The sequence below is a fragment of the Megalobrama amblycephala genome, linkage group LG14, assembly GCF_018812025.1.
Source record: "Megalobrama amblycephala isolate DHTTF-2021 linkage group LG14, ASM1881202v1, whole genome shotgun sequence".
Taxonomy (NCBI): Eukaryota; Metazoa; Chordata; class Actinopteri; order Cypriniformes; family Xenocyprididae; genus Megalobrama; species Megalobrama amblycephala.
The window spans coordinates 14,103,741-14,118,027 of record NC_063057.1 but is presented as its reverse complement, the minus strand read 5'-3'; the positions used below and the strand labels follow the sequence as shown (position 1 = coordinate 14,118,027).

Genomic DNA, 14,287 nt, shown 5'->3' with positions numbered 1-14,287 from the left:
AAATTCAAATGGCTCACAAGTGTTGTAAAGTGTTTTGAATTTGCACAATCAATTATGATTCAAGTATAGGAAACATTAGTGAACTTATACTTCAATACAGAAATCTTACTGGCTCTCCTTTTAGACCCTTATATCCTCTGGGTCCTGGCATGGAGAGAGGGCTACCCTACAAAAACAGGAAAACAATATGTTAGTAAATCTAAATAAATCCCATCAAGGCATTGAATCTATGCTTATGCTGTCCATACCTTGTCTCCTCTGTGACCAGGCACACCTTTGTCACCCTGTCAGTCAAAAAGTTTTGTCTTTATTAATTTTGTCAGGGTTATATTCTAAGCAATTGAGTCTAAAATGTTATGTCAGATGGACTGTTAAAGGCTTCTTGGGTTTTAAGTGGTATTGATTTAACACTACTGTAAATCTGAACCTGTCATACACTACGTCACAACTGACGCAGATTGTGATGTTGGTGTGAGTGTGTATGTCTCTGAGAAGAAAGTGCTGTTCACAGCAGTTTCAAACATACAAAGACTGGCTTGAGCAGAAAAAGAGTTGAAGAGTTGAAGAGAAGGCACTGGCAAGTCAATACAGAGAGAAGAGAGGCTCTGTGAGCACAGTAGTGCTGTCAAAGCTGCCTATAAGTCTTTGAGCTACAGAGAATGACCCTGGCAGAGTTGGCTTGGCTATTAACATTTAAAGCCCTTCAATACATGACCATAACCACCATAGACATTGAGGGGGACAAGTCCTACCCAAGAGTTAGGAATGGAATAGAATATTCTTGATGCTGCTCTGCTGCACTCCATTATGCAGAACTCTTTTTGTTGTTAGGATGACAAAAAGTTTTAAAGGTGCCCTAGATTCAAAAATTGAATTTACCTCGGCATAGTTAAATAACAAGAGTTCAGTACATGGAAAAGACATACAGTGAGTCTCAAACTCCATTGTTTCCTCCTTCTTATATAAATCTCATTTGTTTAAAAGACCTCCGAAGAACAGGCGAATCTCAACATAACACCGACTGTTACGTAACAGTCGGGATCATTAATATGTACGCCCCCAATATTTGCATATGCCAGCCCATGTTCCCAACATTATGAAAGGCATTAGACAAGGGCAGAACGTCTGGATCTGTGCACAGCTGACGAACTGCATGACGAACACTTTGTAAAGATCCATTTTGAGGGTTATATTAGCTGTTTGAACTTTTTTTATGTTGTTTAAGGCAAGCGCGAGCTCTTGGGGCGTGGAGCATGAGATTTAAAGGGCCACACACCCTGAATCGGCTCATTTCTAATTATGCCCCAAAATGGGCAGTTAAAAAATGAATTAAAAACAATCTATGGGGTATTTTGAGCTGAAACTTCACAGACACATTCAGGGGACACCTTAGACTTATATTACATCTTTTTTTAAAAAGTTCCAGGGCACCTTTAAAAGTTAAGTTTTTAGGACGGTCTGCCTCAGCAGTCTAACAGTGCTCATCAATGTCAAAATGACCAATGGCCATTCAAATCAAAAAAGGCGGGCCTTACTGTTCACAGAAGATGAGTGTTAATTCCTACGCAACACTTAGTTTTAACAGTGAAAGAGTGAGTTGTAAGATGTAAGTAGCAAAACATTGAATATTTTACAACTGTTTTATGATAGAAATGTTCAACGATGAAAGTAATATCCAGAGATGCAAACTATTTTTTTTTTTTAAATTGCCGTTTTTAATGAAAAAATATGTTATCATTTACATGAATCATGTAATTCATAAATGAATGTGATGAGACAAGAAATTTTATTTTTTCTTGTCCCCCACCCCAATAAAAAACTTTGGTCCCCCTAATGTTCAAGACATGGTTTAATGTAGTAAACTTGATTTGAATTGAAACCAAGATGGGTTAAAAATGGAAACTCACCTTTTCTCCTTTCACACCAGTCAAGCCTTTGGGACCCTTAATTAAAGAGAAAGGTCACAAGAACTTAACACATTGCACAGAATCATGACAGCTGCGAAACTTTGATCATTTCAAGTTTCAAGTTTTGCCAGGTATTGTGTATTAAAATCCTTTTTCAGATAGTACAGTTGAAGAGGGGACAGGACAACAACAAGACATTTGTGCCAATGCTATTTTTTCCATGACAGTGAGAGCAGATGCAAAGAAACAGAGAGATGTGAGAGTGTGATAAGGTTTAGCTTTGATAAACATGACACTTGGGCTGTTGTTTTCAAGCCCTACGACCATATGAGGTTGATGGAAAGAGATTCTGTATCCCTAAAATATGGAACTCCAGTTCTCTAATCCTGTCACCGGAGAATCAACTCATGAAGCTCCGCCCTCTTAGGCAGATTGCAGCAGCTCATTTGCATTTAAAGGGACCGCACTGAAACGGCTCGTTTTTGCTCAACCACTAAAAGTAGCAATTTTAACATGCTATAAAAAAATTATCTGTGGGGTATTTTGAGCTAAAACTTCACATACACACTCTGGCAACATCAGAGACCAATTTTACATTGTTAAATAGGGCATAATAGGTCACCTTTAATGTATAAGGGCATAAAGAACTTTTTTTTTTTTTTTTTACAGTAACTGGGTCTTATTTTTTCTCTTTCAGGTGTTGATCAGTTAACAAATCAATCAAATTAAAATCAATATAAAGCTAGGATGGATGGATGGATGGATGGATGGATAGGTCAACCCATAAACTTGAAATTGGGTCTGCATTTAATTTCTTACAAAATATTGTCTCCAGAATCACACATGACTTACCATGAGACCCGGAGGCCCTCTAGCACCGACAGTGCCTTTGGCTCCCTTGTGATGATGAGAAAGAGTTATTAATAAGCATTTAAAGTACACAGACAAAAAAAGACATGCAATTGTCTCAACACTAGGTTTTATAATTCATCATTTATTTTCTTTAATAATGACAATAAACTAATTAAGGAATAAATGTTATACCTACAATCTATCTGAAGGAACATTTATCATAATATTACCCGGCGACCTGGGAGCCCAGAAATTCCTCTGTCACCTGGTTCCCCTGGGATACTGTCTCCCTGATGAAAGCAGATGAATCTTTTCAGAAATGTTTATATTTATATCTGTTTGTGGGGTATTTCAAATTAACCTGTTAATGTTGAGCATCAACATAACATGCAGTGACTTACCTTTTCACCTTTAACCCCGGCGAGGCCAGGAGGACCCTGTAAAAAGAACAGCAAGTTCTCAGTTCATTCTAGCCCATCATTTTTCACTCTATAAATTAAAATCCAGAGTAAATGTATTGAAACACAGAGTAAATGCAACAGTGGTACCTGCTGTCCAGGAGGACCAATTGCACCTGGAGTGCCAGTTGAGCCATTCTTTCCTCGTCTCCCTCTATCACCCTGTAAAAACATACAAAAATAGCTAATTTCTCACTTTCAAATAGCAAAATATGATTCAATCAACAAAAATGAAATTATTTAACATATAGAATGGGTTGACTATTACCTTTCTACCTGGCTCTCCAGGGTCACCTGGCTGACCTCTTTGACCTGGTGACCCAGGGATGCCCGGGTTGCCACGGATACCCTGAATGCCCTGTGCTCCAGTTGGTCCTGGTTCGCCAGGCTCACCCTAAGCACATAACACAACATCAGCAACAAGTCGTCTATATTATTAGCTGTGTTTGGTTTTATATTGGTATTCTCTCCTGTATGTCAACCATTAAACTGTCCAACTAGGAATGACAGTTAATTTCACAGTATACACAGCATCAATCAATCAATCAATCAATCAATCACCTTTTGTCCGGGTGGACCGGCCTGACCAATTGGCCCACGGTGACCAGTTCCAGGTTCTCCCTAATACAGAACACATTAACAGATCATAGGAGGCTAAAGCATTATGGGATGAACAGTTATTGACACCAAACTGAAAATGAATGTACCTTCTGTCCCTTTTCTCCAATCTCCCCCTGCGCAAATTCACAAATGATCAGCAACCACAATTTTTACAGGGCAAACAACAAAGAGCTCAGAAGTTTTCCGTCAGCACTACAATATTAATAAAGACTAATTAAATTTATTTCAGGCTCGCAGGAGTAAAAATAAAGCTCCTAGGGCATCAAAGCAAGCGGAAGGGAACTACTGAAATTCCACCCACCAGGTTTTGATTGACAGTAATAATTTCCTAACATTGTGAATGAGGAGGCGGGTATGTCATGTGTGTAGGTGGGGTGCAGACCAATCAGGAAGCAGGGATGATTATCTAACAGACTTTGGTTTGGGAACACGGAGAGCTTATTCAGTAATAAGAGCTGACAAGAACATTGCTAATATAAAATTCTTTATCAGGATGGGACTATCATGCTTATTACTAAGAACAGATCGTTCTGACTTATTTAAAGTAGCTTGCCTGACCTTAGGGCCTGGTTTTCCGTTTTCACCTGGAGGTCCCTGTTCAAACAAGGAAAAATATATATATATAAAAATACATAAATACAGTGGGGTCCAACAGAGACTACACTGAAAATCTAGACCGTACTATTTACAGTAATTAAATTAGGGTCTAAATGTCTGATATTTAATTCTTTATTACATATATATGTTGCTGATATGTGGAATATTGTATTTTTGTTGAAGATTTTAAAGCACATTCTTACCTTCAGATAATCACAGTGGGAAATACGTGGCCCCATGTCTTCCTCTCTTATTGTCTCTCCCATCCTCTCTCTCTCCATCTTCTCTCTTTGTCTCTCCCATTCCATTCTTTGTCTCTGTAACTGTCTCTCTCTCTCCTCCCTTTCCTCTTCCTCCATCTCTGTCTCCCTCTCTAGCTCTCTCTCTCTTTCCAGTTCTTCTGCCCTTTCTCTTTCCAGCTCCATCCTTTCTTTTTCCATCTCCTGTCTTTCTCTCTCCCTCTCTAGCTCAAATTCTTCCTCTATCTCCTCGCTGCCTGTCTCCTCATCATCATCGCCTGAACTGTAATCTTTGGTCTCAGTCGCACCATCCTCTTCCTCCATGTCCCACTGTGCCTCAGTTCCCCTTTCCTCTTCAATCACCCTTTCCTTGTTCTCAAGATAGACTTCGTCTTCTCTCTCCCCCTCTTCTTCCCTCCCTCTTTCCCTGTACATCTCTGTCACAGGCTCAGTGTCTTTGTTTGCTTGCTTCTTTTTCTACAAAGTGACAGAAAAATAAAGTGTGAAAACTTTTTATTGTGCTATTCTTTTCCTTTTCAAGTAAAAATAATCAAAGATTAAGTTGATTATTGTATTTTTTGGTTTACTTGCTAATGAATTTATAATTACATTTTAAAATTGTGTGTGTCTAACATGCACATGGAGTTCAAATTTGTTCAAATAAACCAATAATGGCTTTTAGGTTGAGTCACATTCCACTTCAAAACTGGGACTATAATAATTAATGTGGTTACATTATTTAGACGTCGTCTTGTGATGCCAAGATGAGTTTGTTCCACTTAAATGATCTTTTTTTTTTATTGATTCAATTAAGAATCTTCTTAAAAGTTACTTACAAAATTAGGAAAAACTCCTTGCATGGCATTTCTGAGCTCACTTTATTAATGTAATTATTTTAAGTTCTATGAATTCCTCATTTGTTTAGGTAAATTAAACTCACTCACATTTAGCTTCTTTTTGCCTCCTGCACCTGAGGTGGACCGCTAAAAGAAGATGAGATAACACAATTTTACTTTCTTCCCTCCATTACATCATGCAATCACATCTGCAGCTCTCCAAGATGAGCTGATCCAATCAGAAGCACATCACCTTATATCCGTATCTGTAACGGTTTTGTCCTCCTGGTGTTCCAGGCATGTAGGCCTGCAGAAGACACACTTGATTTGTGCTTTATTAAGATGTTTATTCTATGTACAAATGAAATTCTCCTAACAAAACATTAGCCAGACTGTTATGAACAAGTTGTTTTACCATGTACTCGGGCGAGGGGGCGCTCCTCTTCACTTTAGATCTTGCCCCTTCCAGTCCACTATTGTGGGACAAGTTCCCCTGTTTATACCCAAACAGTCTCATAAACAACTTTCTCTCATTCATGTACATTTACTTCACTACTTTACTATATTTACTTACTAAATCAACCATGCTAAATGTGAATTTAGGCACCATAACATTATAATGTACTGTACACTCTCAGGAAAAAATGTACCTTTAAGGTACTAATATGCTAATATGTAAATAAGGTACAAAGGTGTAATTTCTAAAAGGGTATCACCCCACTGACAGCTTTTTTTTATGAGTATATGAAAAAAAAAAACTAATATGCATTTTGAGATTACTTTTAACAGTGTTATTAAATTAATAGTGTAAAAGAGGGGAAATGAGCAAAAAAAAAAAAAAAAAAAGCAAAATATTGGCCAATAACTGATATGGTACCAATATAGTGGATGTCCATATTTAAAAATGTTATGAAGCAAACAGTTTTTCATGATTGTGAAAAAAATTACACACAATAAAGACTCAGAAACGGGTTAAGACTGGTTTAGGAAGAACACATTTACTCACAGACATGCACAAACAGATTAAATACGTAAGAAAAGCAATATGTCTTTGAATTTCACCAGTGAAAACAGGTAGCACATTGTTACCGCAAATAAAAAAAGTAAATATGCAGACAAACAAAATACAATCCTTTTTCAGTCTTATCAATAAATAAGGAACTGATGAACAAATGGATGTTGCATGAGCTGTCAGGGCAAATGATTTGATACTCTAAGCAAGTTATTAAAACAACTTTAAAACAGTGTTTTGTGTTGTCATGTTTATGTGAATTATATGAATGATTTAGCTGGTATATGTTCAGTAAAGACAGCACATTATAAGGTCTGTTCTTTATGTTTATACTCAGAGAGTGCTGGTGGTTCTTCTCAATCTATCAAAGGCACTGCAGCGTACTGAACGCTAGTCGTGGTGGAGGCAGCGTGGATGAATGACATCATCATTGTGCGACGGGAAAGGAGGCTCTCCCAAAGTAATGCCGGCCAGTCAGATCCTCCCCCTCTTTTACCCTTCACAGTTTCTACACACTTGAATGTCTCTCTTACAGAGTTTAGGGGAGCTCCTGTGTTAAGAAAATAAATATATTAAAGAAAACCTGTAGCTGATCTGTAAGCTATGAAGCGTGTTTAATGTTTCATTCTGCAAGTACACAAACCAGAGGAATCATGACTAAAATTCAAGTGCAGTGCATGCTGGGATGTCAGTGTGTTACTTTATACGTTACTTTCATTATATATTAATTTTTATGTTCTAGAAACTCACACTTTATACTTATACACTGAAGTTGACTGTTTAAAATGCATTTGAACTTACGCAAAATATCGTTTGCACTGGTGAAATTCACTGATTTTGTCATGCAAAAAATAAAATGCATGCTAATTAAATGACTCAAATTCATTCATCAGTTGCAATAAGCTAAAGTGTCCAACAAACATGCTAAAGGAAAGATTCCCCAAGCTCTAGTTAGTTCATGCTTCAAACAAAAGCCACATGCAAGACTTACAGCATGTCAGTGCATGAGCTATGGAATAAAACAGAGCAAAAAGGCAAAACAGAAGGAAGCCAGAAAGCAAAATCAACTTTTACCTCCTCTCCAGTTTGTGTTGTATTCATCACTGATAATAATGTGGTTTCAGGTGGCTTCTGTGAAACACAAAATAAGTTAATGTGTAACATATGCTTTAAGCTGCTGAAGTGAACGTAGTGTCGAACACGTACCTGCTCTGTTACTCTTGATGAAAGCAGGGGACTCGCTGGTGTTGTGTGAGGCACCTGAAACAAATTGAGAGGACAGTTTTCTATCAAACATACTTGTTGAGTTTTTTCCAATGACAAGCTCCGCTCTCGTTTGTCCATCTTCCAGCTCCCTTGAGCCTTCCATTCCTTCCTGATCTCTATATTGAGCATGGGATACGTGAGCATGGATACGTGTTGATGCCCCCTATCGCTGAGATGTTTGCGAGCTATCTTTCGCTGGGGGAAACATGGACTTTGGATATTTTCCATCCATGCCAGCCAATACGATTGCCATGTTTTAACATGTGCTTCAGACATCAGTCACGCTGAGGCGTTCCCCATTAGCATCCTAGCTCGCAGTGTCTCGTTTCCTTTCTCAGGGAACCAAGGTTACATTTGTAACCCGAGACGTTTTTAACATCGATAATAACAAATGTTTCTTGAGCACCAAATCAGCATATTAGAATGATTTCTGAAGGATCATGTGACACTGAAGACTGGAGTAATGATGCTGAAAATTCAGCTTTGTCATCACAGGAATAAATTATATTTTAAAATATATTGAAAAAGAACAGCTATTTTAAATTGTAATAATATTTCACAATATTACAATTTTCTATATTTTATTTGCATCAAATAAATGCAGCCTTGGTGAGCATTAGAGACTAAAACTTAAATATTTTGAAAGGAAGTGTATATTCTTTCATTCTGATTTAGTCTAGAGACTGTGTAGTCTGTGAAGATGTTTCTGTCTCACCCGCATTTTAACATTTTCAGTACATCATAAAATGCCTTGCTCCTATGCAACTATTAACATTTTAAATTATTAATAGCATTAAAAAGAAAGATTAAGTGGAGTCTCTTACCTCATTTTCTTGTGTGTATAAAGCTGTTGTTGCTGAGAATTTTAGCTGAGGAAAAAACAGGTTCCAGCAGAAAAAAAAAAAACTTTAACTCAATGCATATAGTACAACCGTATAGTATTGATGAAAAATGATTGCACTGTAACATCAATTTACCTAAATTGTGACTGTGTCTGCAATAGTGCTTTCAGTTGTGTATTTATGTGTGTATATTGTGATTTGGTTAGGTTTTGATAGCGCTCACCTCCTCCCCTCCGTCCTCCTCCTCTCGAGAGGGAAAAGGCTCTTTCGTGGGCAGCTCGTCCTGACATGATACAAACAAAACATTTAAAAATCAATGTGAAAAGTTCATGAAAACTGCCTACAGTGGGTAAACCATTTGTTTGAAGATATAAACAAAGTTGAGAGATTATGAGAATAATTACTCAACATTAATTAGAAATGTTGTGATTACGGTTTCTTATTTAGGCTGGGGAGTGGGAGTAATATATTAAAGTCCTTTAAAGTGTGAAATGAACAGTGTGATTGGACTGTGTGGGTGTGAGTGAAGGGAGATATGAGGTAAACTTATTAGGGTAGGCTGATATGTCAGGTCCCATTCAGCTAATTATGCACGTGTAAATACTAAGAGACACATTATAGACAAAATCTGATGTACTGTGTGATATCTTTCGAGTTTATGAATCACATCAGTTTATTTGCCTTCATCAAGATGCCTTATATTAGATTTCACATCATACTGTAAGATCATGTGACAGACTTACCTCGTATTCAAGACTGTATTCCTCATCGTCATATGATGCTTCTTCAACCTCTTCTTCCATGTTGTCTTGATCTTCCTGTAATTTAACATTAAAATGATTTCTGCCTTCTAATGATGAATAAAGACAGAACATGATCAGCTAAAATGCTAATGAACAAACAAACATGTAAAACTGAGAGAGAATAGATTAAAAACACATTTACATGTTAGAGGCTAGATCATGCTGGTAATCATGCTTTATGAAGAATTTAAGCAGTAATAAATCACCCAAAAATTAAAATTCCATTAAAGCCATAAAGGTTAGTAAAGACATGAGGGTGAGAATTTTCATTTTTGGGTGAATTATTATTTTAGATGAAATAGTAATGACTGTGATTAGTGAAATTTGTAGCATATTTGTTAGATTATTAGTGTATTATGATTATGGGCAAACCACAGGTGCATTTAATGATCGATTTAAGTGTATGTTTAAAATTCGTTTAAGGTTTATGCTTTTTTAATGAAATATTTAGGCATATTTAGACAAGTCTATATTATCTCTAGTATATCAGAATATTTAAGTATCACAAAAATAAAGTTCATCATTAAGCACAAGCTCCCATGGATGTGAATGATGTGTGAATGTCAGTTTAGGTGTGATGATGAAACATTTACCAAACGTTTCCTTTGCCGTTTTTGACGTCCTTTATTTCCTTTGCCCTGGTTGAGAGTTTAGCAGTTGAGAAGCATCACAATTTATGAGATGGCTTTAAATAACAATCATCAGAAATATTTAGAGACACTTTAAATAATCATGACTTTTTTATTGTATTTATTTGTAATGTTTAGTTCTAGTTATGTCTGGTTAGGTTTTTACTATTACTACACACATTTAAATTTTCACCAGTATAAAGATATTTGTCTGTTTAACCCTATAAATCCTACTATATCATATTTGATAAGCAAATATCATACAATATGAGCCACAAAAGCCTGATGTCTCAAATATGATACTCAACAAAAAACTTTTTTTTGTTTAGATTTTGTCTAATTTATTATTATTATTATTATTTTAGATTTTGTCTAATTATGTGTCAGGCATTACAGGGTTAATAGTCAAAGCATTTTTATGGCTAATTTGACTTTATATTAAGTGATGTTGTGTTAATTTACAGTAAGTACAGCACAAAACTGAGAATCAAACTTATAATGAAATTTATAACACATCGAGATCATATTACCTTCCCTCTCTCTCTGCCTTTCTTCTTCTCTCCAGATGTTTTCTTCCCCGTGTCCTCATGGCTGTGGAAAACTGTCTCCATACTTACCTCTACCTTCCCAGAACCCAACTGTCAAAACAATGTTTAATAATTGAAACTTATTTTAAAAGTAGCCATTCAATGGTATTCCGTTGAAGAAAGTCAGTAAAAAAAAGACATTCCAAATCAAAATCAAATCATTTTAACATTCTAAATACAGCAAATTTAAATTTAATTGATTTAAAATGTATAACTGCTTAAATGCTAAGGTGTATGTTTTGCATTATAATAAATGGAGTGAATTTTGTCTATATAAACCACAATAACAACACACTCTAATGAGCTTCAGTACAATAAACAACATTAAATATCACTAGTGAACATACCCTCTCAGAGGAAGCGTTGGATTGGAGAAATTTCAAAGGTGTTACATCACTGAAGTTGGTCTCCACAAGTTTCTTTTCTTCAATATCTACCAGCTTCTCCTTTGTTTTAATCAGGTCAGTCTTTTTGTGAGTAGTAGAGATGGTCCAAAGCGTAGGACTCACTTCTGTTTTAGCCACAGGCTCCTTAAAAGATGAGACAAGACACTGAAGCCACATTAAAAACAACAACACAAAAGTATTGCTTTCATTAAATGTATAAATTATTAAATAATCTTGAACTCAATCAGCACATGAGGGGGACTCTTTGAAAAAACAACAACATTATATCAGAGCAAATCAATCAAGTATATCTGGGGTAAAAAAAGTGTTGATGTTAGGTTAGCAGTGGATTGTGAATAATGGTGCTGAATGTTTGCTTACAGGACTGGGTTCAGGCATCTGCCCCTCTTCAACATCAGACTCTTCCTCAGTCAAATCTATATCAGGTAATGACTCTTGTGGGTGACTGTATTTTACTGAGCTCTGTGGATTAGAGAGAGCTCTCATTATTCAATATAGCCATGCTGATAGTTGGTATGCATGGCAAATCTGACTAGAAGTCGGAGTGTTTGTATTATTGTCATAGTAATTCATTTTCCTGAGATGTTTTATACAGGTGCTGGTCATATAATTAGAATATCGTGAAAAATTTCATTTTTTAATTGTAAATTATTTTAAAAAATGAAACTTCCATTTATACCAGATTCCCTACATGTAAAGTAAAACATTTCAAAAGTTTTTTTTTATTTTTTTTTATTTGTTGATTAGAGCGTACAGCTAATGAAAGTCCAAAATCCAGTATCTCAAAATATTAGAATATTTACATTTGAGTTTCATTAAATGACCATCCCTACAGTATAAATTCCGGGTATCTCTTGTTCTTTGAAACCACACTAATGGGGAAGACTGCTGACTTGGCAATAGTCCAGGAGACAATCACTGACACCCTCCACAAAGAGAGTAAGTCACAGAAGGTCATTGCTGAATGTGGTGGCTGTTTACAGAGTGATGTATGAAAGCATATTAAATGCAAAGTTGACTAGAAGGAAGAAATTGGGTAGGCAAAGGTGCACAAGCAACAGGGATGACCGCAAGCTTGAGAATACTGTCAAGTAAAGCCGATTCAAACACTTGGGAGAGCTTCACAATGAGTAGAATGAAGCCGGAGTCAGCGCATCAAGAGTCACCACACTCAGACATCTTCAGGAAAAGGACTACCAAGCCACTTCTGAAACAGAAACAATGTCAGAAGCATCTTACCTGGGCTAAGGAGAAAAAGAACTGGACAGTGAACAGTGGTCGAAAGTCCTCTTTTCAGATAAAAGTAAATTTTGCGTTTCATGTTGAAATCATGGTCCCAGAGTCTGAAGGAAGACTCGAGAGGCACAGAATCCAAGCTGCTTGAAGTCTAGTGGGAAGTTTCTGAAGTTAGTAATGATTTGGGGGGCCGTGACATCTTCCAGGAGCTTTTGGAGCACTTTATGCTTCCATCTGCTGACAAGCTTTATGGAGATGCTGATTTCCTTTTCCAGCAGGACTTTAGCACCTGCCCACAGTGCAAAAACCACTTCCAAGTGGTTTGCTGACTATGATATTACTGTGCTTGATTGGCCAGCCAACATGCCTGACCCCTGAATCTATGGGATATTTTCAAGAGAAAGATGAGAATCAGTCGATCCAACAATATACAGATGATCTGAAGGCTCAATAGTGTCTCGGCAGTGCCACAGGCTGATCACTTCCATGCCACACTTCACTGATGCTGTAATTTGTGCTAAGAGCAAGTCATTTGCTGTAATATGTGCTGCCGACCAAGTATTAAGTGTACAAATGAACATATTTTAAAGAACTTGAACTTTTCTGTTTTGAAAATCCATTTTTTGATTGATCTTAGGAAATATTCTAATATTTTGAGATACTGGATTTTGGACTTTAATGAGCTGTACGCTCTAATCATCACAATTAAAAAAAAAAAACAACTTTTGAAATGTTTTACTTTACATGTAGGGGATCTAGAATATATGAAAGTTTCATTTTTAAAAATAATTTACAATAAAAAAAATGAACTTTTTCAAGATATTCTAATTATATGACCAGCACCTGTATGTTTAGGAGGCTACTCACGGTGTATTCAGTGATGACGTTGGAGTCCGGCTCCTGTCTGTCTCCTTTCACTCTTCTGCTGGTGCTGATCTCATGAAGAAGCTCCTCCATACCATCCTGAAGCAGCCTGTCAATCAAGGCCTTCAGCAGCGAGAGCTGGGAAGTGTGTTTTTATTTATTGCAAATGTGGTACTGTTTTACTGTAGCATAATTCAAAATGGTTAGAATTCATATAAATACATAATGCATATAAGATGACAATAAAATTGCTAATAAAGTAGGGATGACTTTTATTAACCAGTAAAAAGCTCTTGTTCACAATTCACAACACATCCTGGTGGTTAATTTCAAATCCTTTCTGGCAAGATTCACAATTGTTGTGAGTAACTTCATTTTCAAAACAAAAAAGTAATTTAAATTATTTATATGTTATGGATGTAATGAATGCTGCCTCCATTGAGAATACTGCAGTTATCATATTCATAATGTTTTACAATTATTTATACTTTGTTTATAAAGCATGTTTTCAGTAAATATTAAAGCTTAATATTAATATGAAACAGTAAATCTAATAAATTATTTTAATACTAAAGCTTAATATTTGATCAAAATTGAAGCGAATGTTAATCTAGGGGCTAATTTTATTAGTTAGTAAAATGCCTATTGCACAAATACATAGTGTCATTCAGTTTTTTTCTAGTATTTTGATATCACTAAAAATATGGCTACAAATATTTAAATATATAAAAACATTTTATTCATATCTTTCCATATCATTACTTCCAGGCAACATGCCTAAAAAGAACCCTCCCAAATATTATTAAAAATTTGTTTATTGAAGTCCATTTATGTAAGAAAATCAAACATTGTGGCATCAAAATTCCTGCAGGGTTAAAAGCAAGCTGTTTAAATTTAGCACACTTACTTTAATACCATATGAATCAAACAAGCCTTCAATGTCCTGAAGATAGAACAAAACAATATGTTTACACCACCTAAGATCAGTTTTGTAATGAAGTAAATTATGTATAAGCATTGAGAAACCATGAAGACCTTCATTTCAGTAGCTCTCCCAGGTGGGCCAGCATCACCCTGTTAAATAATACAGTGCCCACTATCATTCCTTCTGCAACATAGACATGTGATGAT

General features: G+C 36.1%; 1 protein-coding gene across 4 annotated transcripts in view; it reads right to left on the bottom strand.

The window, feature by feature from the left end:
• The window catches only part of col7a1l (collagen type VII alpha 1-like), a 96,986-nt gene that overhangs the window by 12,044 nt on the left and 70,655 nt on the right, over window positions 1-14,287 (bottom strand). For 3 of the 4 annotated variants that reach the window (XR_007179431.1, XM_048155495.1, XM_048155496.1), the window contains exons 69-95: window positions 14,192-14,230; window positions 14,064-14,099; window positions 13,160-13,294; window positions 11,417-11,518; window positions 10,997-11,179; window positions 10,593-10,700; window positions 10,027-10,071; window positions 9,374-9,448; window positions 8,854-8,913; window positions 8,613-8,657; window positions 7,729-7,782; window positions 7,597-7,653; window positions 5,926-6,003; window positions 5,764-5,817; window positions 5,619-5,657; window positions 4,639-5,151; window positions 4,397-4,432; window positions 3,925-3,951; window positions 3,779-3,838; window positions 3,486-3,611; window positions 3,308-3,379; window positions 3,161-3,196; window positions 2,990-3,049; window positions 2,760-2,804; window positions 1,908-1,943; window positions 249-284; window positions 110-166 (exon numbers count right to left, since the gene is read on the bottom strand). Coding sequence is in view for 3 of the 4 variants with exons in the window: in XM_048155495.1 (XP_048011452.1) it covers window positions 110-166; window positions 249-284; window positions 1,908-1,943; window positions 2,760-2,804; window positions 2,990-3,049; window positions 3,161-3,196; window positions 3,308-3,379; window positions 3,486-3,611; window positions 3,779-3,838; window positions 3,925-3,951; window positions 4,397-4,432; window positions 4,639-5,151; window positions 5,619-5,657; window positions 5,764-5,817; window positions 5,926-6,003; window positions 7,597-7,653; window positions 7,729-7,782; window positions 8,613-8,657; window positions 8,854-8,913; window positions 9,374-9,448; window positions 10,027-10,071; window positions 10,593-10,700; window positions 10,997-11,179; window positions 11,417-11,518; window positions 13,160-13,294; window positions 14,064-14,099; window positions 14,192-14,230 (2,214 nt within the window). In the remaining variant the exon portion in view is untranslated. The remainder of the gene's footprint in view (window positions 1-109; window positions 167-248; window positions 285-1,907; window positions 1,944-2,759; window positions 2,805-2,989; window positions 3,050-3,160; window positions 3,197-3,307; window positions 3,380-3,485; window positions 3,612-3,778; window positions 3,839-3,924; window positions 3,952-4,396; window positions 4,433-4,638; window positions 5,152-5,618; window positions 5,658-5,763; window positions 5,818-5,925; window positions 6,004-7,596; window positions 7,654-7,728; window positions 7,783-8,612; window positions 8,658-8,853; window positions 8,914-9,373; window positions 9,449-10,026; window positions 10,072-10,592; window positions 10,701-10,996; window positions 11,180-11,416; window positions 11,519-13,159; window positions 13,295-14,063; window positions 14,100-14,191; window positions 14,231-14,287) is intronic. The other variant, XM_048155497.1, reaches the window with a different exon arrangement.